General features: G+C 43.3%; 3 protein-coding genes across 7 annotated transcripts in view; 1 reads left to right on the top strand and 2 right to left on the bottom strand.

Moving 5' to 3' along the window:
- The window catches only part of SRPX2 (sushi repeat containing protein X-linked 2), a 24,427-nt gene extending 19,979 nt beyond the window's left edge, over positions 1 to 4,448 (top strand). For both annotated transcript variants that reach the window (XM_070759859.1, XM_070759860.1), the window contains exons 9-11: positions 846 to 979; positions 1,120 to 1,241; positions 2,370 to 4,448. In XM_070759859.1, coding sequence (XP_070615960.1) covers positions 846 to 979; positions 1,120 to 1,241; positions 2,370 to 2,550 — 437 coding nt within the window. In that variant the 3' untranslated portion in view covers positions 2,551 to 4,448. The remainder of the gene's footprint in view (positions 1 to 845; positions 980 to 1,119; positions 1,242 to 2,369) is intronic.
- The window catches only part of TRMT12 (tRNA methyltransferase 12 homolog), a 533,403-nt gene that overhangs the window by 448,706 nt on the left and 62,870 nt on the right, over positions 1 to 21,827 (bottom strand). The window lies entirely within an intron of this gene.
- The window catches only part of SYTL4 (synaptotagmin like 4), a 56,567-nt gene continuing 41,295 nt past the window's right edge, over positions 6,556 to 21,827 (bottom strand). For all 4 annotated transcript variants that reach the window (XM_070759849.1, XM_070759851.1, XM_070759850.1 and 1 more), the window contains 6 exons: positions 21,022 to 21,124; positions 19,959 to 20,120; positions 11,288 to 11,399; positions 10,165 to 10,264; positions 8,671 to 8,879; positions 6,556 to 7,126 (listed from right to left, as the gene is read on the bottom strand). In XM_070759849.1, the coding sequence (XP_070615950.1) occupies positions 6,984 to 7,126; positions 8,671 to 8,879; positions 10,165 to 10,264; positions 11,288 to 11,399; positions 19,959 to 20,120; positions 21,022 to 21,124 (829 nt within the window). In that variant the 3' untranslated portion in view covers positions 6,556 to 6,983. The remainder of the gene's footprint in view (positions 7,127 to 8,670; positions 8,880 to 10,164; positions 10,265 to 11,287; positions 11,400 to 19,958; positions 20,121 to 21,021; positions 21,125 to 21,827) is intronic.

Below are 21,827 nucleotides of genomic sequence, written 5' to 3'. Positions count from 1 at the left end.
CACTGGTTGAAAAACACTGATCTAAATGGTTGCTAAGGGAATGAGAAATTGCAGTTTAGGGGTTTAAAGTGTTAAGGGAAGGCTTGTGACACTGTTCATAGCCAAAAATAGTGTATTTACTTCCGCATCTCTACTTCGCGGAAATTTGACTTTCGCGGGCGGTCTCGGAATGCATCCCCCGCGAAAATCGAGGGAACACTGTATTCTGATATCTGGTTTGTATACGATTGCTTGACTTGGATATATATGTAGCTGACTGCTTACTGATTAATCTATTGTATACATTGTAAATAATGTTTATACTCTTACTGATTAATCTGTGTATTGGCTGAACAACCACTACGGCCACTTATACTCAGTTTCTAAGTTTAGGATTATAACATTGGTTATGAGCCCAGTGTGCAATGCTAACAAGGGGCACGCAGGGCGACATAAAAGGCCCTTGGTGATTCATTTTTAAGACCCTGTTTCCAGTTTGGTTGCTGCTTTCATCTTTAGTCTGAGGCAGATGTACTGATAATTAGAAAAGCAATCAAGCAGTGGAAGGAAAAATGAAAGGAATCGAAGAATCCCAAAGGTGATTTATTTCAAGAACCAACTGGACTTCCTGGTTTTTCACTGAAGATGTTTCGCTTCTCATCCACGAAGCTTCTTCAGAGAAGCTGCTGAAGGAGCAGAACTGAAGAAGCTTCTTGGATGAGAAGTGAAACATCTTCAAAGAAAAACCAGGAAGTCCACCTGGTTCTTGAAGTAAAAGAACCCTTGGGACAACCATGAAGTGAATGACTGAGAATCCTCCATGAACCAAAGAATCAAACTCTGCCTTGTCCTCTTTTTTCCTCAAGCCATGCAAATCAACGTGGACGTCAACTCCGTCACAGGCCTTTTGGATCAGTTTTATGAAAAGCGCCGGTTGCTGGTTGTCTCGGCTCCCGACTCCTCGGACCGCTACTACAAGATGCAAAATGCCATGTTGCAAGTAAGACTGACGGGGGGGGGTTGGACTTCAAGGCCTCCAAGGTCCCTTCTATCCCTATGATTCTATGATCTTCCCCCTGTCCCTGAGGTCCTCCACAGCTAAAGGGTTCTGAGCTGCTATTGTTTGTTTCTCCATTGCAGCAAGCGACTTGTGGATTGGACTTACGTCACATTACTGTGATTGAACTGGTGGGTTTGCCACCTCGTGATGTGGGGCGGATCCGGGAGCTCCAACTCTCCCAACAGATAGTGGAAGAACTGAGGTGAGTGCAAACCAAAGGACTGTATTTTTTGGAGTATAAGACACACTTTTTTCCTCCCTCAAAAGAGGCTGAAAGTTTGGGTGCACCTTATACTCTGAATATCGGGGAAATATCAGGGAATTTCAAAATGCTTTCCCCCTGGACATAGAAACATAGAAGACTGATGGCAGAAAAAGACCTCATGGTCCATCTAGTCTGCCTTTATACTATTTCCTGTATTTTATATTAGGATGGATATGTGTTTATCCCAGGCATGTTTAAATTCAGTTACTGTGGATTTACCAACCACGTCGGCTGGAAGTTTGTTCCAAGCATCTACTATTCTTTCAGTAAAATAATATTTTCTTACATTGCTTCTGATCTTTCCCCCAACTAACCTCAGATTGTGCCACGTTGTTCTTGTGTCCACTTTCCTATGAAAAACACTTCCCTTCTGAACCTTATTTAATTCAATTCAATTCAATTTATTGGATTTATATGCCGCCCCTCTCCGAAAACTCGGGGCGGCATATAAACCTTTAACCCTTTAACATACTTAAATGTTTTGATCATGTCCCCCTTTTCCCTTCTGTCCTCCAGACTATACAGATTGAGTTCATGAAGTCTTTCCTGATAAGTTTTATGCTGAAGACCTTCCACCATTTTTGTAGTCCTTCTTTGGAACCGTTCAATTTGATTAATATCTTTTTGTAGGTGAGGTCTCCAGAACTGAACACAGTATTCCAAATGTGGTCTCACCAGCACTCTATACAGCGGGATCACAATCTCCCTCTTCCTGCTTGTTATACCTCTAGCTATGCAGCCAAGCATTTTACTTGCTTTCCCTACTGCCTGACTGCAATGTTCACCCATTTTAAGACTGTCAGAAATCACTACTTCTAAATCCTTCTCTTCTGAAGTTTTTGCTAACACAGAACTGCCAATACAATACTCAGATTGAGGATTCCTTTTCCCCAAGTGCATTATTTTACATTTGGAAACATTAAACTGCAGTTTCCATTGCTTTGACCACTTTTCTAGTAAAGCTAAATCATATGCCATATTACAGACGCCCTGAAATAAGCAAGCGTTCGTTTAGCAAAAGTGCCAATGGCCTAATCAATATTCTTTGAAACCTTATTTCTGCAGGCAGCTCCTGCACATCAGTCATTCTCGCTTCAACGCAGTGTTGATTGACAAAGACGGCATAGACCGTGACCGCTACATCCAGCCAGTGACGCCTGATGAGCTGTTCTCCTTTGTGGATATGTACATGCTGAGCACCCAGGAACAGTTGCAGAAAGAACAGAACAGGGACATGTGCGAGTGAGGCTTGTATTCTGCAGCCACCAATGTCAACACAATAGTCTGGTGGTTTCACATTAGCCAAGGTGGTTAGGGGCCAAACCTGAAAAGCAACATTTGGATTTTCAGTCAAGGTAGCAGCAGAAGTTCCTTGTCTGAGCCTGTAAGCAGGAAAGCAGAAGAGTTCTCATAGCCGGGTTAATATCGACCAATCTTGGAGGCACTATCCCAAAGGAGATGCTTTATCAAATGTACATTTTCTCCATCAAGAGCACTTGACTCTTTTTTTTTTTTTTTGCCTGGATCATAATTTTCTTCCCCAACAATTTGATGGGCGGAAGTTGATGGGTTTGGTCTCCAGTTCCTCTCCATCTCAACCCAAGCACGACCAAGGATTTCCAGAGTTGTGGTTTAACATCTAAAACGCCTTCAGCACAAGACCAGCTCTAGCAATGATATTACTGGAAGAACAAGACCTTCCAAATTGTTCCTTTCTGCTCTCTTCTTAGCTCGGCTCTTCTTTGGGGACGTGATCGAAAGATAGGGCTCACCAAAAATTAAGTTAGCTTAATGACAAACTCACTACCATGTTTTCATCTACCGACAGGGGTTGGCTGCTGGGGTTTGCAGGGGTTTAGAAGAACCTCTAGCTAAGATTCTGTACAGTTCAGAAAACCCTCCAAATCCCACTCCTGGCTTGCCCCACCCATCCCGCCCTTCCCAGGAGTCTCCACATGGCCTTTTTGGGTGCAGAGCATGCATATAGGCTCAGGGAGGGCGAAAAATGGGAATACTGGAAGTTTGGGCTGTTTCCAGCCTCCAGAGGGCCTCCAAAGCCTGGGGAAGCCATTTTTGACCACCTGGATGCTCTGGAAAGCCTCTGGAGCCAGGGGAGGGCAAAAATGCCCCCTTCCCTGGCTGCGGTGCAGGAGGCTGACTAGGCCACGCCCATCTACCAACCAGGCAGAGAACCTCTTGCTAAAATTTTTGAAGCCCACCCCTGCTTGCGATCCTGGTCAAATAAAAGCCAACATTCCTGAGTTTTGGGTTCTCCAGAGATGAACCAAGACATATTTACAGGGCTTCCAGCTTCTTGCCGTCCTTCCGAGGTGGGTAAAACGAGGATTCAAATTATTGAGGGCAGAATGCTGACTTTGTATAGAGAGGGTGGGTTCCTCTCGGTTCGGACCAGTTCTATAGAACTGGTAGTAACATGGCAGCCTGGGTCGCTGGAACCAGCAGCGACCCAGGCCTGTCACGCCCCTCAACTGGTTTTAGAGGCGGCACCATCTTGGTTTTTGCTTCTGCGCATGCAGAGGGGGGTTTTGTGTACTGCACATGCGCAGGTCATTTCCAGGAAGTGATGCAATGCGCGCGTGCAAAAACGTACACTTGATGCGAACCCACCCTTGGCTGTAAAGCGCTATATAGGACTACGTGCCACTGCTATTCTTAAAATAGTCAAGCTTACTATTTAAAAAAGGGTTTTGCAACTTGGGATATGAGGTCAGAAAGAGAGACTTCAAAGAACGGAAAGCACGGAAGCAAATTTATATACAGGTGCCTATTTTCCTACGAAAACATCAAGAAACCCAGTGTAAAAGGGAGGCTCCTTGTAGCTCCGCCTTTCCAAGATGCGTCTCCCTAGTGGCGCCAACAGCATAGCATGGGCTCCCCAGAGATCGCCCGACTGACCTCCTCCCCCTCCCCTGGTAATTTTTAGGAAGTTATGAAAAATGAGAGCTTTGTAAAAAGCACATTTGAATAACTTCACCTGTGCCTCTTGTTATTTATTTCTCGTCGCTTGGGAGATTTGGGTTTGTATGCTGTTTTAATTTGGTTGCTTTTGTTCCGGAGTTGCAACTGCTGTGCAAATTCCTTTTGTGTCCAACAACACTTGGCCAATAAAGATTTGTATAATTCTATCACAAGACTGAAGCGGGTTAAAAATCAAATGAACCCATTAATTTGTAAGAGGGCTAAGAGCCCTGGTGGTTATGTGCAACATTGCAGCAAACGTTGCCCACAGTTTGGAGTTCGATCCTGACCAATTCAAGGTTGACTGAGTCTTCCTTCCGAGGGCAATAAAATGAGGACCCAGATTGTTGGGGACAATAGGATGACTCTGCAACTGCTTAGAGAGGGCTGTAGGGCACTGTGAAGTGGTATATAAATCTTGTGTGATTGCTATCTTCCTTCCTTCCCTTCCCTCCCCTCCCTCCCTCCCACCCTTCCTGTGTTTAGAATTCAATATTTCAGGCTAATTCAGTTCACTTCCAGAAGTTTGATCCTGATAAGGTTAACTCAACCTTCCATCCTTCTGGGGTGGGTAAGATGAGGACCTAAATTGCTGGGGGCAAAATGCTGATTCTGTAAACCGCTTAGAGAGGGTTGGAAAGCACTTTGAAGCAGAATCCAAGTCTAAGTGCTATTGCTATTTAATTTAAGCACAAAAGGAACAATTGGGGTCCTTCTGCTCTTTTAGGCAACTCTGCCTCTTGAAGTCTTCAACATCTGCCACGCTGGCTGGGTTTGAAGACGTTGAAAGCCTAACATGTGGCAACCAGAGGATGTTTCCCCTGGCATTCTTTAATCCTTGATTAAAAACACTCTAGGCCAGAAGGCTACTTCAAAGAAATATAAATATATTAAGAAGGGTGTGTGTTCCTACAAGCTTCCTACAAGCCTGAAGCTGAAACCCAAATAGTTTGACCACCAAATGAGAAGAAAGGACTCCTTGGAGAAGATACTGATCTTGGGAAAGATGGAAGGTAAAAGGAGAAGGGGACAACAGAGGAGGAGATGGTTAGATAAGGCAACTAACACAATAGACATGAATTTTGGCAAACCCTGGAAGACAGGGAAAATGTGTGAGACAGAGAGGAAAAGAGAGGAAGGGTGAGAGAGAGAGAGAGAGAGATCCTGCGGCCACGGGCAGAAGTGGGTTCCAGTTTTCTTCACTGCTGGTTTGCTCAGGGAAGCGATATGTGGATGCGCGCGCATTGCACATATGCAGAGTGCTAAAACAAAGCTTTTGTGCAGAAGCAAAAAAACAAGATGGTACCTGTAGCACCACTCAGAGAAACAACTCGGGGGAGTGGAAGGCCTGGGCTGCCATTAGTTCCAGCGACCCAGACCACCAAGTTACTACCGGTTCTATAGAACCAGTCCGAACCAGGAAGAACCAATCTCTGGCCATGGGGTTGGAAAGTCGGTACGATTTAGCAACGGAATTCAAAAACCAACAACAGTAGCAGATAGTTGAAGGCTGATACTGAAGATTTAATAATTTCACAGAGAAGAAGCGCATGACCTTCTTTGGGGCTGCTTCCTAAAACCAGGATCAGTTATCACTGGGATACATTTGTTTTCCATTCTTTTACCCCATCTCCTTTTAAAGCCATCTGTTCAATGCGTTCTTTTCTGCCTTGGATCCTCCTCCCCTATTCCCCTTCCGTAGATAATCCCAGATGCCATGTCTCCTCTTCACATTCATGTAATTTTAGACCTCCTTCTACCCTCTTCTCCCACTCCGAGCAATAAATGGACAATCCAGAATTGGTACTGGTACATGGTGGACCACATCCACTTCGAAATTATGGAAATAAAATTAAATAACTTCGATGAAAATAAATTGGAGAAGCTGATGGCACGATGGAATAAGGTGAAAAATTATATCTTAAGTAGAATTTATGACGACAATGTGAAAAATAAATTCCAATCACTTTTTGTATGTAAAGAAATGTAAACCGGAGCTAAGGAAGAAATTGAAACTTATTGCAAACAATTTAACCCCCTAAATGGTGGTGGGGTTTTTATTGGCGTTGGGCACGTTTTCTTTTAAGTATTTTTTTGTTTGTTGTAATAAAATTTAATTTAAAAAATTATTAAAGAAAAAAAAAGCTTTCCTCGTCAGTGGAAAAATAACGTGGGTGAATGTGATTAGCTCCTTTTCTGCTGCTTTCCAACTTATAGTAGACTTTGAAATGCAACTTTTAGGACCCTAAGGTATGCGAGGTTTCCAGGCTAGTTGAATTCCTGCAGCTTCTGCAAGATAGATTTGAACTTTATTTCAGTGACCCTTTCCTGCTGAGCAGCAGCAGTGACATTTAAAACCGGATGCAAGAATACAGCTTAAACCCCAAAGGGCTTTAAAAAGAGAACAAAAAAACAAAATGAGGACAGCACAGGAAAAGGCGCAGGAAGGAGAAGGAAAGAGCAGGGGCGCTTCGAGACGCCGAGACGCGTTTGAGCACCAACAATATTGCAAAAATTAAAAACCTCCCTAAATTTTTTTTAAAAGGCTGCCCAGAAAATATTTCCTTTCTTTAGAAGGGGCCTGTCTGAAGAGCTGTTGCGAAAATCAGTTTCTCTGCTACGGGAACTGGACAGTTTTGGGACAGGTCTCCATCTCTCTTTTTTCCAGATTTTGATGGTCCCAAGCAAGCGTGGATAAAATTATGGCTTCGTCTTGATCATGGTGGCCCGGAGAGGTAGGGTGCCTTCTGCCCAAGATCCTGGGTACTGGCGCATTTTTTGCCACAGGTTTATCTCCTCTCCGGTGGAATCCATCCAGTCGACCGCCTGGCCGTTACTCATTCCTGTAGAAAGTGAAAGGAAGGGTCAAGAGGAGACATTTCATTTCATTTCATTTTATTGGATTTGTATGCCGCCCCTCTCCGTAGACTCGGGGCGGCTAACAACAGTGGTAAAAACAACATGCGACAATCCAATACTAAAGTAGCTAAAAACCCTTATTTTAAAACCAATCATACATACAAACGTACCATACATAAATTGTAGAAGCCTAGGGGGAAAGAATATCTTAATTCCCCCATGCCTGACGACAGAGGTGGGTTTTAAGAAGCTTACGAAAGGCAAGAAGGGTGGGGGCTATTCCAATCTCTGGGGGGAGTTGGTTCCAGAGAGTCGGGGCCGCCACAGAGAAGGCTTTTCCCCTGGGTCCCGCCAAACGGCATTGTTTAGTTGACGGGACCCAAAGAAGGCCCACTCTGTGGGACCTAATTGGTCGCTGGGATTCGTGCGGCAGAAGGCGGTCCCGGAGATAACCTGGCCCGGTGCCATGAAGGGCTTTATAGGCTATAACCAACACTTTGAATTGTGACCGGAAACTGATCGGCAACCAATGTAGACTGCGGAGTGTTGGTGTGACATAGGCATATTTAGGGAAGCCCATGATTGCTCTCGCAGCTGCGTTCTGCACGATCTGAAGTTTCCGAACACTTTTCAAAGGTAGCCCCATGTAGAGAGCATTACAGTAGTCGAGCCTCGAGGTGATGAGATGAGAGATGAGGTGATGAGACAAGGGATGCTGAACAGATAAAGGAGGAAGACTAGGGGGTTTTATTATTTAAAAAGTACCATATTTTTTGGAGTATAAGACACACCTGCCTGCCCCCTAAAAGAGGCTGAAAAATTGGATGTCTTATACTCAGAATGTAGATTTTTTGAAGCTTTTTCGCCCCTAGTGACGTGCTAATAATCTTCCAGGCTTGCAGGATTTTTTTCATTGTTACTGTCTCTGAAGAAGGGTTTTCCCAGCCCTAACTAGGCAATAAAATAATGTGCTGAAGCTCACCAGACTAAGAATGCTGGCTAGATTAATACCTGGTAGGTAGGATTTTTCCCTATTTTCCTCCCCCAAAACTAAGGTTTGCTAGACACTTTGCTAGACACTTTGAATTCAAGAAAATTGAGCTACTTGCCTAATCTGTTCTCATACTGAACCTTGTGGGTTCAGTACAAAACCTTAAAATGTTACTTAAAATGCTCAACAAATAACGCTGTCTATCATTTGTCCTTTTTTCTGGCTATTCGAATAATGTGACTTAATCAACTGAAAAAGAGTCCAAGCACCTATTTGAAAACTTATCTTGGTCAGTAAGCCACTCCCACCCAGTCACATGATCTTTAAGCCACAGGATTTTCAAGCCACTCCCACCTAGTCACATGGCTGGCAAGCTACTCCTGCCCAGTCACATGACCATTGAACCACACCCACACAATAAGTCATGTATGGTAGTAAAAATTTTTGCACCCATTCACTGCACATGCGGCTCCAGAGCCCCAGGTTGCTGACCCCTGGGACTAGTAGAAATCTCAACAGATCCTGTTGCTTTCTTACCATTGCCAACTCCAAGCCGGACACCGCCCAAGAAATCATTGCTGGACAAAGGCTCTCGGTCCCAAACCGTGAGTTCAAGACAGATGTGGGATAACTGTTCTGTAAAGATGTTATTGTAGACCAGTGTGTGATTGTAGTGAGGGTTCAGACTCTTCTTCACTACCGGGGTCTTCTTCTTCATGGCCCGGTTCTTCAGAGGGAGCAAAGACCTGCGGACAGGAAGGAGTCGGTGTTCATTTGCGAAAGAGGCTCTTTACACTCGGCCCTTGCCGAAACTAGAGTATACTGCTCAAAAAATAAAGGGAACACTTAAATAACACAATATAACTCCAAGTAAAATCAAACTTCTATGAAATCAAACTGTCCACTTAGGAAGCAACACTGATTGACCATCAATTTCACATGTTGTCACCATATTCAACCTTCGGGACCGCCTTCTGCCACACGAATCCCAGCCAACGATTAGGTCCCACAGAGTTGGCCTTCTCCGGGTCCCGTCGACGAAACAATGTTGTCTGGCTCGACCCAGGGGAAGAGCCTTCTCTGTGGCGGCCCCAACCCTCTGGAATCAACTGCCCCCGGAGATCAGGACTGTCCCCAGCCTCCTTGCCTTTCACAAACTCTTAAAAACCAACCTCTGCCGCCAGGCATGGGGAAATTGATTGCCCCTGGCCGTTCCATTTTATGTATGGTTTGTTTGGGGTGTATGACTGTTTTTATATTAAGCATTTTAACTGTTTTTTGATCATCGATTTGTACTGTGTTTTGCTGTTGGGAGCCGCTCCGAGTCTTCGGAGAGGGGCAACATACAAATCAAATCAAATCAAATCAAATCAATGATAACTTTGTACAGGACAAAGAATTCAATGAGAATATTTCATTCATTCAGATCTAGGATGTGTTCTTTGAGTGTTCCCTTTATGTATTATACATGTTATGTATTATTTTGTCGTGAGCCGCCCTGAGTCCAAGGAACAGGGTGTCCAGGGGAAAAGCATTCTGAAATTCCCTGAAATTTCCCTGTAACTTGCGATCTAGTTAAGGCACAGTCGTAGATGACGTCATACCAAATGGCTAAGCCATGGAGAAATATCAGTAGCTGAGGAATCAAGTTGTTGCCACAGTTATGCTCATTTTTGCTTGACTCCATCAAAAAGCACGATCTGTTTTTTTTAAAAACATGATTTTTCCCTGACTTTTAAACATTTTAATAGTTTGTTTGGCCCCCCCCCCCTAATTTATTGTTTTTTCATGATTTCCCTGATAATTCCCTGATTTCCCAGGTTTGCTGGACACCCTGAAGGAATAAATAAGTAAGTAGGTAAATAGGTAGGTAGGTAGGTAAGTATATAAGTAAGTAAGTAAATAAATAAATAAATCCTTCCCCTGCCACGCCCACCAAGCCACACCACACCCACCGAGCCACGCCCACAGAACCGGTAGTAAAAAAAAATTGGATTTCACCACTGTTTCAAACCCTCTTCCATTGCTCACCCCTTGACAAAACTGTCTGATGTCCCGCCAGATTTGGCTGCAGTCAAGTTCTTGGCTTCTTTGATCCAGACTTGGAGTTCACCACCTTCTTCCTTTTTGCCTAACAAAAGAACTTGGTGAGAAGGGAGACAGCAACCCCAAAATAAAACCTTCCAAATACAGTTTCCTTGACCCAGGTGAGTATTTACACCCCTAACTAACCCCACTATAAAATCTGAAGGCCTAAGCTGTCTTTCACCACCAAATAGGTCAAGCTTTTTCCATCTCACGGGGGAAAACTTCCTTCCCCTGAAGTTAGATGGGAATGGAGCCTTTTGCAATATCCTTCCCCCAGGAGTGGGGAAGGAATGGAAAGGTTTTGCAAGAGTGGGGAATGGAAAGGTTTTGCAAGAGTGGGGAATGGAAAGGTTTTGCAAGAGTGGGGAATGGAAAGGTTTTGCAAGAGTGGGGAATGGAAAGGTTTTGCAAGAGTGGGGAATGGAAAGGTTTTGCAAGAGTGGGGAATGGAAAGGTTTTGCAAGAGTGGGGAATGGAAAGGTTTTGCAAGAGTGGGGAATGGAAAGGTTTTGCAAGAGTGGGGAATGGAAAGGTTTTGCAAGAGTGGGGAATGGAAATTTGCAGTATCCTTCCCCTGAAGTTGGTTGGGAATAGAGATTTTGCAATATCCTTCCCCTGGAGTGGGGAAGGAATGGAGATTTTGCAATATCCTTCCCCCTGGAGTGGGGAGGGAATGGAGATTTGTGCAGTATCCTTCCCCCAGAAGTAGGGAAGGAATAGAGATTTTGCAATATCCTTCCCCTGGAGTGGGGAGGGAATAGAGATTTTGCAATATCCTTCCCCTGGAGTGGGGAAAGAATAGAGATTTTGCAATATCCTTCCCCTGGAGTGGGGAGGGAATAGAGATTTTGCAATATCCTTCCCCTGGAGTGGGGAGGGAATAGAGATTTTGCAATATCCTTCCCCTGCCACACCCACCGAGCCACGCCATTCCTGGTAGGGAATTTTTTTTAATTTCACCCCAATCTGGAGATAAATAAAAAACAAAGCTTCTGGGCCCATACAGTAAATAGTTTTTCATTGTTTCATCCGAGAAAAAGCTGCTTTAAACATCCTGAGCCCTCACCTTTCTTCCCATTTCCTGCACCGAGATGTTTAGCTGGTGGGATGAACTTCAAGGACACCACAATCTCACCTTTGTACTGAGAAGAAAGAGAAGCGGGAGCTTCTCCAAGATTCTAAAAGAAAAAAAAGGGCAATGCCACTGATTAATCACTCCCAGAGTAATTCCTGAATGTGAGGTTACGCAACCAATGTAGCACGGGCAGAAAGCTGGTAGGCTAGTAAAAATAGGGACAAAATGTCTCACTTAACAACATAAATGTTGCGCTCCATTGTGGTTGTGAGTTCAAGGACTATTAGTATGCTGAAGCGTAGCTAAATAGGAGAGGAGGTGGAGGGGACATTACACGGAATTGCAAAAGAGTACTGTATATATGCTGTTTTTTTAAAAAGGCAAGGAAGGAATTAAGTCAGAATATAAATATTGAATTTAGAAACTGAAGGAAGGGATTTATTCAGAATATGCAAAAATTCTTGCGTCTGCAGGGCTGACAGCATCGTTGGCAGAGTGACCTCTGCAAACAAAACATACAGAAAATGTCTGGGGCAGAACAAACCCCGATTCATAAAGCCTCAAGAGGCAGGGCTGGGCTGCTGGGGGTTCGCGGGGAGAACCTCTAGCTAAGATTCGGTGCAGTTTGGAGAACCCCCAAATCTAAGGTTACTAGATGCCCTGCTTTTGGCCGGACAGTTGCGATTTTTAATCATTTGTCCCGCGTTCCATGGGGTTTTTAAAAATCTCCTGAATTTTTCTTATTGGGTATTTCAAATATAAAGTATAAAAAAGAAATCTATTATTTCATAATACATATATTGGTTGCGGCACGAATAGTATTTGCACAGAAATGGAAAGAAAAGACGATACCAAAAGACACTGAGGTATTAAAAAAAATTATAGAATGTGCAGAACTAGATATGATGACTAAACGTTTGAATAATCAAACTGAAACAGAATTTTATAAAATATGGGACAAAGTATATGATTGGTGGAATTTTAAAAATAGAATTAAAAATTAAATATATAAGAATAAATGATTACTTGAAGAATTATAAGATAGAATGAAATAGTTTATATTATAACTAACTTAAAAGTGTTTACCTTCTCTTTTTTCTGTATTACTAATACTTTGTTTATCTCTTTTCTTTTCATATAAGTATATAACATTTTAAAATATAAAGAAATTCAATTAATAAGTTTAATATTAAAAATACAGAATTAAATTCATTAAGAATGTAATTCACACTAGTGGTATTTCTGCATAGATCTGGTAACAGTTAGGACTTTTTATATTCTGTAATAGTTAGACTTCTACGACAAGCGGAGCGATGGCAGCTCCTTAAATGTTTAATGTTGTATGTCTTTGTCTGTCCTTTTTTGAAAATAATAAAAATATTTTTTTTAAAAAAGTTCCAATTTTCCTTTCTCTGAATTGTCCAGAGCAAATAAAGCGTTTTCTTTCTCTGGGTGCTGGGAGATGCTTCCTCCTCCCGGCGCTCAGAGAAAGGAAACACTTTATTCGCTCTGGGCAATCCAGAGCGAATAAAGTCCAGGCTACGGATTCCTTTGCGTATGCCCAACAGAGAGAGAGAGAGAGAGAGAGAGAGAGAGAGAGAGAGAGAGAGAGAGCAGCCTGAAGGCAGAATAGACAAGCTACTTTGCTCTCTTCCCTTATCTTACTGTTTTTATGATTTTCAAAAACGGGAAAGATAATAAATTGATAGAAATGCCAGACTGGGGAGCAATACACAAAAACAAACATTGAGGAAAAGGTGTGTAGAGATTTTTCAGTCGTTCGTCCCTCCCATCCCCACCCCCCCACCAATGATGCCCCACTTTACCGAAGTTATAATCTGGTCACTTTACCCAAATCCCAGTCCTGGCTGGCCCAGCCCACCCTGCTACTTCCGTCTCTCAGGAGTCCAGCTGCGGTCTGTTTTGGATGCAGGAAAGTGTGGGCCAGCGTGGAGGCGCGAGAGGGTGAAAAACAGGCCTCTCGGAAGTTCAGGAAGGCAGGAAACAGGCCTGTTTTTGGCCTCTGGAGGGCCTCCAGAGCCTGGTAGAGGCCATTTTCACCCTCTCAGAGGCTCAAGGAAAGACACTGGAGCCAAGAGAGGACAAAAACGCCTCTCCCAATGTGGTGCAGGAGGCTGACTAGGCCAATCCATCATGGCCATGCCCACCCACACTGTAGGCATGGCTTATTTTGTGGGTGTGGTTTGCCAGTCATGTGACCAGGTGGGAGTGGCTTGACAATCATGTGACGGGTGTCTTAAAGGTCATGTGACTGGCTTAAAGGTGGCCAACTTGACACCACTAACATCAAGGATTAGGGTTAGGGTGCCTGGCCTCTCCTCGCCTCAAAGAGATACAATTTCCCTCTCTATTTAGCATTACTGAACATCCAAAATATACTATTTAATTCTATGTATATATGCCATATGTGTACCTACATATTACACACAGGCACACAAAAATATACATTACCTACTATATAAACTGTATGTGCATGTACACACACACTCACACACACAGCTCTTCTAAAATTATACACATTCAACCTCATTTACTGCAATAGGAAAAACGTACCCAGAGCCCAGAAGAGAAAAAAATTCAACATTTTTCTACCTGTTCTGCGTACCTGACTGTACCTGCAGGAGCCCATCGCTGCATCCAGCAACTGGGCAAAGAATCCCTTGCTAAAATTTTTGAAGTCCATCCCTGCTCAGAAGGGCTTTAAAAATGGGGAAGAATCAAGAAACAATTATAGTAGAGCTTCAACCAACTTGGTGCTTGACTTCAAAGTACCAGTCCTGTACTGTGTAGGGCAGTGATTTTCAACCTTTTTTGAGCCGCGGCACATTTTTTACATTAACAAAACCATGGGGCACATTGAGTTGGGGGGGGGGGGAGGCGGCTAAAAAAAGTTTGGACAAAAAACTCTCTCTCTTCCTCCTTTTCGCTCTATTTCTCCCTCCCTCTTTCTCCCTCTTTTTTTCTCTCTCTCCATCCCTCTTTCTTTCTCTCTTCCTTCTTTCCTCTTTTTTGCTCTCTTTCTCCCTCCCTCCCTCTATGTCTTTCACTCTCCCACCTTCCCTCCCTCTCTTTCTCTCTCTCTCTTGCTTTCTTTCTCTCTCTCTCTTTCTCTCTTGTTCTTTCTCTCACTTTCTATCTCTCTCTCTCTTGCTTTCTTTCTCTTTTTCTCTCTTGCTTGCTTTCTCTCTCTTGCTCTTTCTTTCTCTCTTTCTCTCTCTTGTTTTCTTTCTCTCTCTGAGCTTTGTGGCACACCTGACCATGTCTTGCGGCACACTAGTGTGCCACAGCACACTGGTTGAAAAACACTGGTGTGGGGGACTAGTAGCTCATGAGGCTAATGTTTCAATAGGGTTGAATACATAAGCTCACATTATCCTAAAATATACATGTGGCCATGGCTTGTTAACTAAACTGCATTTTATTAAGCTATAAGCTACCCATTACAAACAGGAGTAGCCAAGTTAGTACAGCAAATCAAGCAGCAGTCCAAAATAGAAAGCAATGATTTAATGCATGAACCCAAGCTGTTTGTTGGATAGAGGCCCACAGAAATAAACAAAGATTATACTAAATGCTTCTTGGTAGCAGCAGAAGTCCAAGGCAGTGTTATTTCCCTGCTGTTAATTTCTTACTTTTCAAACAAATATAGGGTTATTCAAAAAGAATGAACTGATTTCATGACACAATATTTTATTAAGGAAATGCCTTAAAGAGACATTGAAACTCTGGAGAAGGTGCAAAAAAGAGCAACCAAGATGATTAAGGGACTGGAAACCAAGACTTATGAAGAGAGACCGAGGGAACTGGGTATGGATAGCCTAGAGCAGGGGTCCCCAAACATGGCAACTTTAAGATTTATGGACTTCAACTCCCAGAATTCTCCAGTTAGCATAGCTGGCTGGAGAATTCTGGGAGTTGAAGTCCACAAGGGTTAAAGTTACCAAGTTTGAAGACCTCTGGCCTAGAGAAAAGGAGGGCCAGAGCGGACATGATAGCAGTCTACAAGTATACGAGGGGATGTCACAGAAAGGGATCACTTTATTCTCCAAGGCACCAGAGGGCCGGACAAGGAACAACGGCTGGAAGCTGACCAAGGAGAGATTCAACATGGACATAAGGAGGAACTTCCTGATGGTCAGAGCGATCAACCAATGGAACAACCTACCAGCGGACGTTGTGAACTCCAACACTCTGGACATTTTTAAGAGAAGATTGAACTGCCACTTGACTGGTGTACTATAGGGTTCCTGCTTGGGCAGGGGGTTGGACTTGATGGCCTTCATGGTCCCTTTCAACTCTAACAATAAATAAATAAATGTAACACAAAACTCCAGCCAAGTCACAAGTATTCTACTCACAATCAACTTTTATTTCCTGTTGTAGACGTTGTGTATGTTGTGGCCTTCACAACTTAGACAACTCATCTTTCAAATGGTCACTGAGAACTGAAGCAATGCGTCGTGAAATCGCTTCATTCTTTTTGACTAACCCTGTATAATCCATTTTTCCTTGTGTGTTTTCTGAGCAGAGACAGGTTACAAGCGGTGTGCCACAAGGGTCTGTTCTGGGTCCTATTCTTTTTAATATGTTTGTGAGTGACATAGGGGAAGGTTTGGTAGGGAAGGTTTGCCTATTTGCCGATGACTCTAAAGTGTGCAATAGGGTTGATATTCCTGGAGGGGTCTGTAATATGGTAAATGATTTAGCTTTACTAGATAAATGGTCAAAGCAATGGAAACTGCAGTTTAATGTTTCCAAATGTAAAATAATGCACTTGGGGAAAAGGAATCCTCAATCTGAGTATTGTATCGGCAGTTCTGTGTTAGCAAATACTTCAGAAGAAAAGGATTTAGGGGTAGTGATTTCTAACAGTCTCAAAATGGGTGAACAGTGCAGTCAGGCGGTAGGGAAAGCAAGTAGGATGCTTGGCTGCATAGCTAGAGGTATAACAAGCAGGAAGAGGGAGATTATGATCCCGCTATATAGAATGCTGGTGAGACCACATTTGGAATACTGTGTTCAGTTCTGGAGACCTCACCTACAAAAAGATATTGACAAAATTGAACGGGTCCAAAGACGGGCTACAAGAATGGTGGAAGGTCTTAAGCATAAAACGTATCAGGAAAGACTTAATGAACTCAATCTGTATAGTCTGGAGGACAGAAGGAAAAGGGGGGACATGATCGAAACATTTAAATATATTAAAGGGTTAAATAAGGTCCAGGAGAGAAGTGTTTTTAATAGGAAAGTGAACACAAGAACAAGGGGACACAATCTGAAGTTAGTTGGGGGAAAGATCAAAAGCAACATGAGAAAATATTATTTGACTGAAAGAGTAGTAGATCCTTGGAATAAACTTCCAGCAGACGTGGTAGATAAATCCACAGTAACTGAATTTAAACATGCCTGGGATAAACATATATCCATCCTAAGATAAAATACAAGAAATAGTATAAGGGCAGACTAGATGGACCATGAGATCTTTTTCTGCCGTCAGATTTCTATGTTTCTATGTTTGTATAAGATATAAAGTTATAAATGTATCTCCCTGGAGATTTTCATGGTCTATGTTTGTATAAGATATAAAGTTATAAATGTATCTCCCTGGAGATTTTCATATAGCCCAGGCAAAGTGGAAAGAAAAAGGAAGGAAGGAAATAACTGACTTTAAAACGCATTGGAGCAATTAGAAAGATTTTTAAGGCACCATAATTTGTCCGAATTTAGAATCATAATTTATGATACTTTAAATATGTTAAAGGATTAAATAAGGTTCAGGAGGGAAGTGTTTTTAATAGGAAAGTGAACACAAGAACAAGGGGACACAATCTGAAGTTAGTTAGGGGAAAGATCAAAAGCAACGTGAGAAAATATTATTTTACTGAAAGAGTAGTAGATCCTTGGAACAAACTTCCAGCAGATGTGGTTGGTAAATCCACAGTAACTGAATTTAAACATGCCTGGGATAAACATATATCCATTGAAAGATAAAATACAGGAAATAGTATAAGGGCAGACTAGATGGACCATGAGGTCTTTTTCTGCTATTAGTCTTCTATGTTTCTAATTCAAAACTTTTAAAGCTTTGTCATCCTTTCTCCGCAGTGACAAAACTGGTTTGGCTGCAAAAGGCTCATACTTAAATGGTCAGAAAAACAAGTCGACGCATTATTCAAACTGGTCTTTCACGTCCAATTATTCAAATGACTGGACAGAAGTGGATACTTTCAGATGAACAGTAATTTAACTAAGTACAGTACATACTGTATGTATACAATAACTACAGCCAAAAGAGCTTCCTCTCTTAACCAAACCAATTGTACCCACCCTAATCATCTAAATGATGACTTTACCAATGTTCATTTAAGCAGAAAAAAGAAGAAATGTATTTATTTATTTATTTTATTAGATTTGTATGAAATATCAGTTTTCTGTCCTTTACACCACATTCCCTGCTTCACCTAACATACTTTTTAAAAGATTCTCGCAATTGCTAACAGATTCAGTGGGAGCCTAATAGGCAAAATTTGGCTTCATTGTTTCTTTTTAACTTATGTTTTAGCTTATATGTAACTGTAAGCCACCCAGAGTTATTTATTGATTGATTTATTGATTGATTGATTGATTGCCGCACGAATCCCAGCGACAGATTAGGTCCCACAGAGTGGGCCTTCTCCGGGTCCCGTCAACTAAACAATGTCGGTTGGCGGGTCCCAGGGGAAGAGCCTTCTCTGTGGCGGCCCCGGCCCTCTAGAACCAACTCCCCCCGGAGATTAGAACTGCCCCTACTCTCCTTGCCTTTCGTAAGCTCCTTAAGACCCACCTGTGTCGTCAGGCATGGGGGAACTGAGTCATCTCCCCCAGGCATATACAATTTATGAATGGTATGTTTGTATGTATGTGTGTTTAGAAAAATGGGGTGTTTAAAATGTTTTTAGCAGTAATTTAGATTTGTTGTAAATTGTTTTTCACTTTGTTGTGAGCCGCCCCGAGTCTGCAGAGAGGGGCGGCATACAAATCTAAATAAATGAAATGAAATGAAATGATTGATTGGATTTGTATGCCGCCCCTCTCCGTAGACTCAGGGTGGCTAACAACAGTGGCAAAAACAACATATGACAATCCAATACTAAAACAGCTAAAAACCCTTATTTTAAGAACCAATCATACATACAAGCATACCATACATAAATTGTAGAAGCCTAGGGGTAAATAATATCTCAGTTCCCCCATGCCTGACAACAGAGGTGGGTTTTAAGGAGCTTACGAAAGGCAAGAAGGGTGGGGGCTATTCTAATTTCTGGGGGGAGTTGGTTCCAGAGGGCCGGGGCCGCCACAGAGAAGGCTCTTCCCCTGGGTCCCGCCAAACGACATTGTTTAGTTGACGGGACCCGGAAAAGGCCCACTCTGTGGGACCTAACTGGTCGCTGGGATTCGTGCACAATTCAAAGTGTTGGTTATGACCTATAAAGCCCTTCATGGCACCGGACCAGATTATCTCAGGGACCGCCTTCTGCCGCACGAATCCCAGCGACCAGTTAGGTCCCACAGAGTGGGCCTTCTCCGGGTCCCGTCAACTAAACACTGCCAGTTGGTGGGGCGTTTGTATGTAAGATTGGTTTTAAAATAAGGGTTTTTAGCTACTTTAGTATTGGATTTTTACATTCTGTTTTAGTCACTGTTGTTAGCTGCCCCGAGTCCACGGAGAGGGGTGGCATACAAATCCAATAAATAAATAAGTAAGTAAGTAAGTAGGTAGGTAGGTAGGTAGGTAGGTAGGTAGGTAGGTAAGTAAGTAAGTAAGTAAGTAAGTAAGTAAGTAAGTAAGTAAGTAAGTAAGTAAATAAATAAATAAACAAACAAACAAACAAACAAACAAACAAACAAACAAACAAGCCCCAAAAGGTTGCTAAAGGCTGCTTAACATTGTTGTTGGTCAGGGTTTGTTTGTTTTTTGAACATCTAAAGAGAGCTAGCGACTCATTTATTTATTTATTTATTTATTATTTGGATTTGTATGCCGCCCCTCTCCGAAGACTCGGGGCAGCTCACAGCAAGCAGTACAAATCATAAATAATCCAATCAGTTAAAACATTTAAAGCTTTAAAAAAACCCATATACTAACAGACACACACACAAGCATACCATGTATAAATCAAACATGCCCAGGGGGAGATGACTCAATTCCCCCATGCCTGACGGCAAAGGTGGGTTTTAAGGAGTTTACGGAAGGCAGGAAGAGTAGGGGCAGTTCTAATCTCCGGGGGGAGTTGGTTCCAGAGAGCCGGTGCCGCCACAGAGAAGGCTCTTCCCCTGGGGCCCGCCCGACATTGTTTAGTTGACGGGACCCGGAGAAGGCCCACTCTGTGGGACCTAATCGGTCGCTGGGATTCATGCGGCAGCAGGCGGTCTCGGAGATATACTGGCCCAATGCCATGAAGGGCTTTAAAGGTCATAACCAACACTTTGAATTGTGACCGGAAATTGATCGGCAGCCAATGCAGACTGCGGAGTGTTGGTGAAACATGGGCATACCTAGGTAAGCCCATGAAAACCCATTGCATAAATATCTTCCAGGAGCACAAACAAGACCTACATTACTTTGACAGTAAAGGATAGAACCATAGCAGACTTGACTGACCTTTCCATGTAGGGGGAGACACTCTTCCAACTGGCTGTCAAAGTTCCAGGCATCCATAGGTATATCCACCTCTCCCAAGAAGTGATTCCGTCCAAAGCGGTCGTGATGCCAAACAGAGAACTGTAAAGTTCTGGTTAACAGAAGAGACTTCTGGATCTCATACTGTGACAAGAAGAAACAAAAGATGTTGTTTTCGCTAGCAGCATCTCAACAACCTGAGCCTTTTTTTATTTTTTGAAAGCTGGACAAGATACTGACTTGGAAACAAGCTTCATCCCAAGGCAAGCGACACCTATCTCTGAATATGTTTATTTATTATTTATTTATTTATTTGATTTTTATGCCGCCCTTCTCCTTAGACTCAGGGCGGCTTACAACATGTTAGCAATAGCACTTTTTAACAGAGCCAGGCTATTGCCCCCACAATCCGGGTCCTCATTTTACCCACCTCGGAAGGATGGAAGGCTGAGTCAACCTTGAGCCGGTGATGAGATTTGAACCGCTGACCTTCAGATCTACAGTCAGCTTCAGTGGCTTGCAGTACAGCACTCTACCTGCTGCGCCACCCCGGCTCTCTAAATGTTCTGTCCTCTAGAACAGGGGGCTCCAACCTTGGCAACTTTAAGACTTATGGACTTTAACTCCCAGAATTCCTGGCTGAGGAATTGTGGGAGTTGAAGTCCACAAGTCTTAAAGTTGCCAAGGTTGGAGCCTCCTGCTCTCGATAGAGCAGTGTTTCCCAACCTTGACAATGTGAAGATATTTGGACTTCAACTCCCAGAATTCCCCAGCCAGCATTCACTGGCTGGGGAATTCTGGGAGTTGAAGTCCAAATATCTTCAAGTTGCCAAGGATGGGAAACACTGTGATAGTGGACTAAGGCAGAGATGGGATTTAGCAGGTTCTGACCAGTTCTGGTGAACCAGTAGCGAAATTTTGAGAGGGGATGGGCGGGGAGGGGGGGAGAGGAGAGGAGGGGATGGCCTAACAGGGGAGGAGAGGAGAGAGGTGGCATATAAATCCAATCAATCAATACACAACATACACATACACAAACACGAACCTTTAGCAATTCATTATAAAGCGGATTGACGGTGTTACGTTTGATGGTAGTTTTCCGCTTGCCTTGACGAGATTTGTCCGGCAAAAGGTAGGTCTTCACGTACCTGCAAGAGACCAGAAGAAAAAGAGATTCATACCTGTTCTGTCTGGGTCCCCCCAGACGCCAACACCAACCAAAAAGAGTATCCAGACACACTGGTAAAAAGCAAAGGCAGTTTATATAATTCAAAGCAAACACAGGTAACAAAAACTGTTCTTACAGACAGGAACGTTATGAAGCTTCACAGAGGTTTCACGAAGGCCAGGCAATAAAACAGGATTCTTGCTGGCAAAAACAACGCTGGAGATAATAAAACCCACGCCTCCCCCAAGTCTTCCAGACTTCTAGGCCACAAGCCAAGATCAGAGACGCCAAGAATCGAAGCAAGGTCGCAGGACTCCCAATTGATAACTCTCCACAAGACTGTAAGGGCGGGCCTGCCTTTTCAACCCTGCTGAGGAGAACCACACCCAAACCCAGCTGTTGCCAATTCAGGGATGGAAATACCTTTCTAATTGGCCCCATCTTTGAGCTGCTCGTCGCTGCCTCATGTCTATTATAGCCTGTGCGTCTTCATCCAATGAATCCAGGCTACTAGCTGGGGAGAGCCCCCCCCCTGGGGGTCTCAGGCTGCTCTCCCTCCTCCTCTTCCTGATGTTCCTCTCCCCTGTCTGCCTGGTCCTCCCCCTCCTGTTCACTGTCCTCCTCCCCTGGGCATGGATCCGGCAGAGATCCAGCCGGTCCCTGAGGAGCCTCAGGCTGAATCA

This window comes from Erythrolamprus reginae, chromosome 8 (assembly GCF_031021105.1).
Source record: "Erythrolamprus reginae isolate rEryReg1 chromosome 8, rEryReg1.hap1, whole genome shotgun sequence".
Lineage (NCBI taxonomy): Eukaryota > Metazoa > Chordata > Lepidosauria > Squamata > Dipsadidae > Erythrolamprus > Erythrolamprus reginae.
The sequence above is the reverse complement of the archived record's forward strand: the minus strand, read 5'-3'. Positions and strand labels throughout refer to the sequence as shown.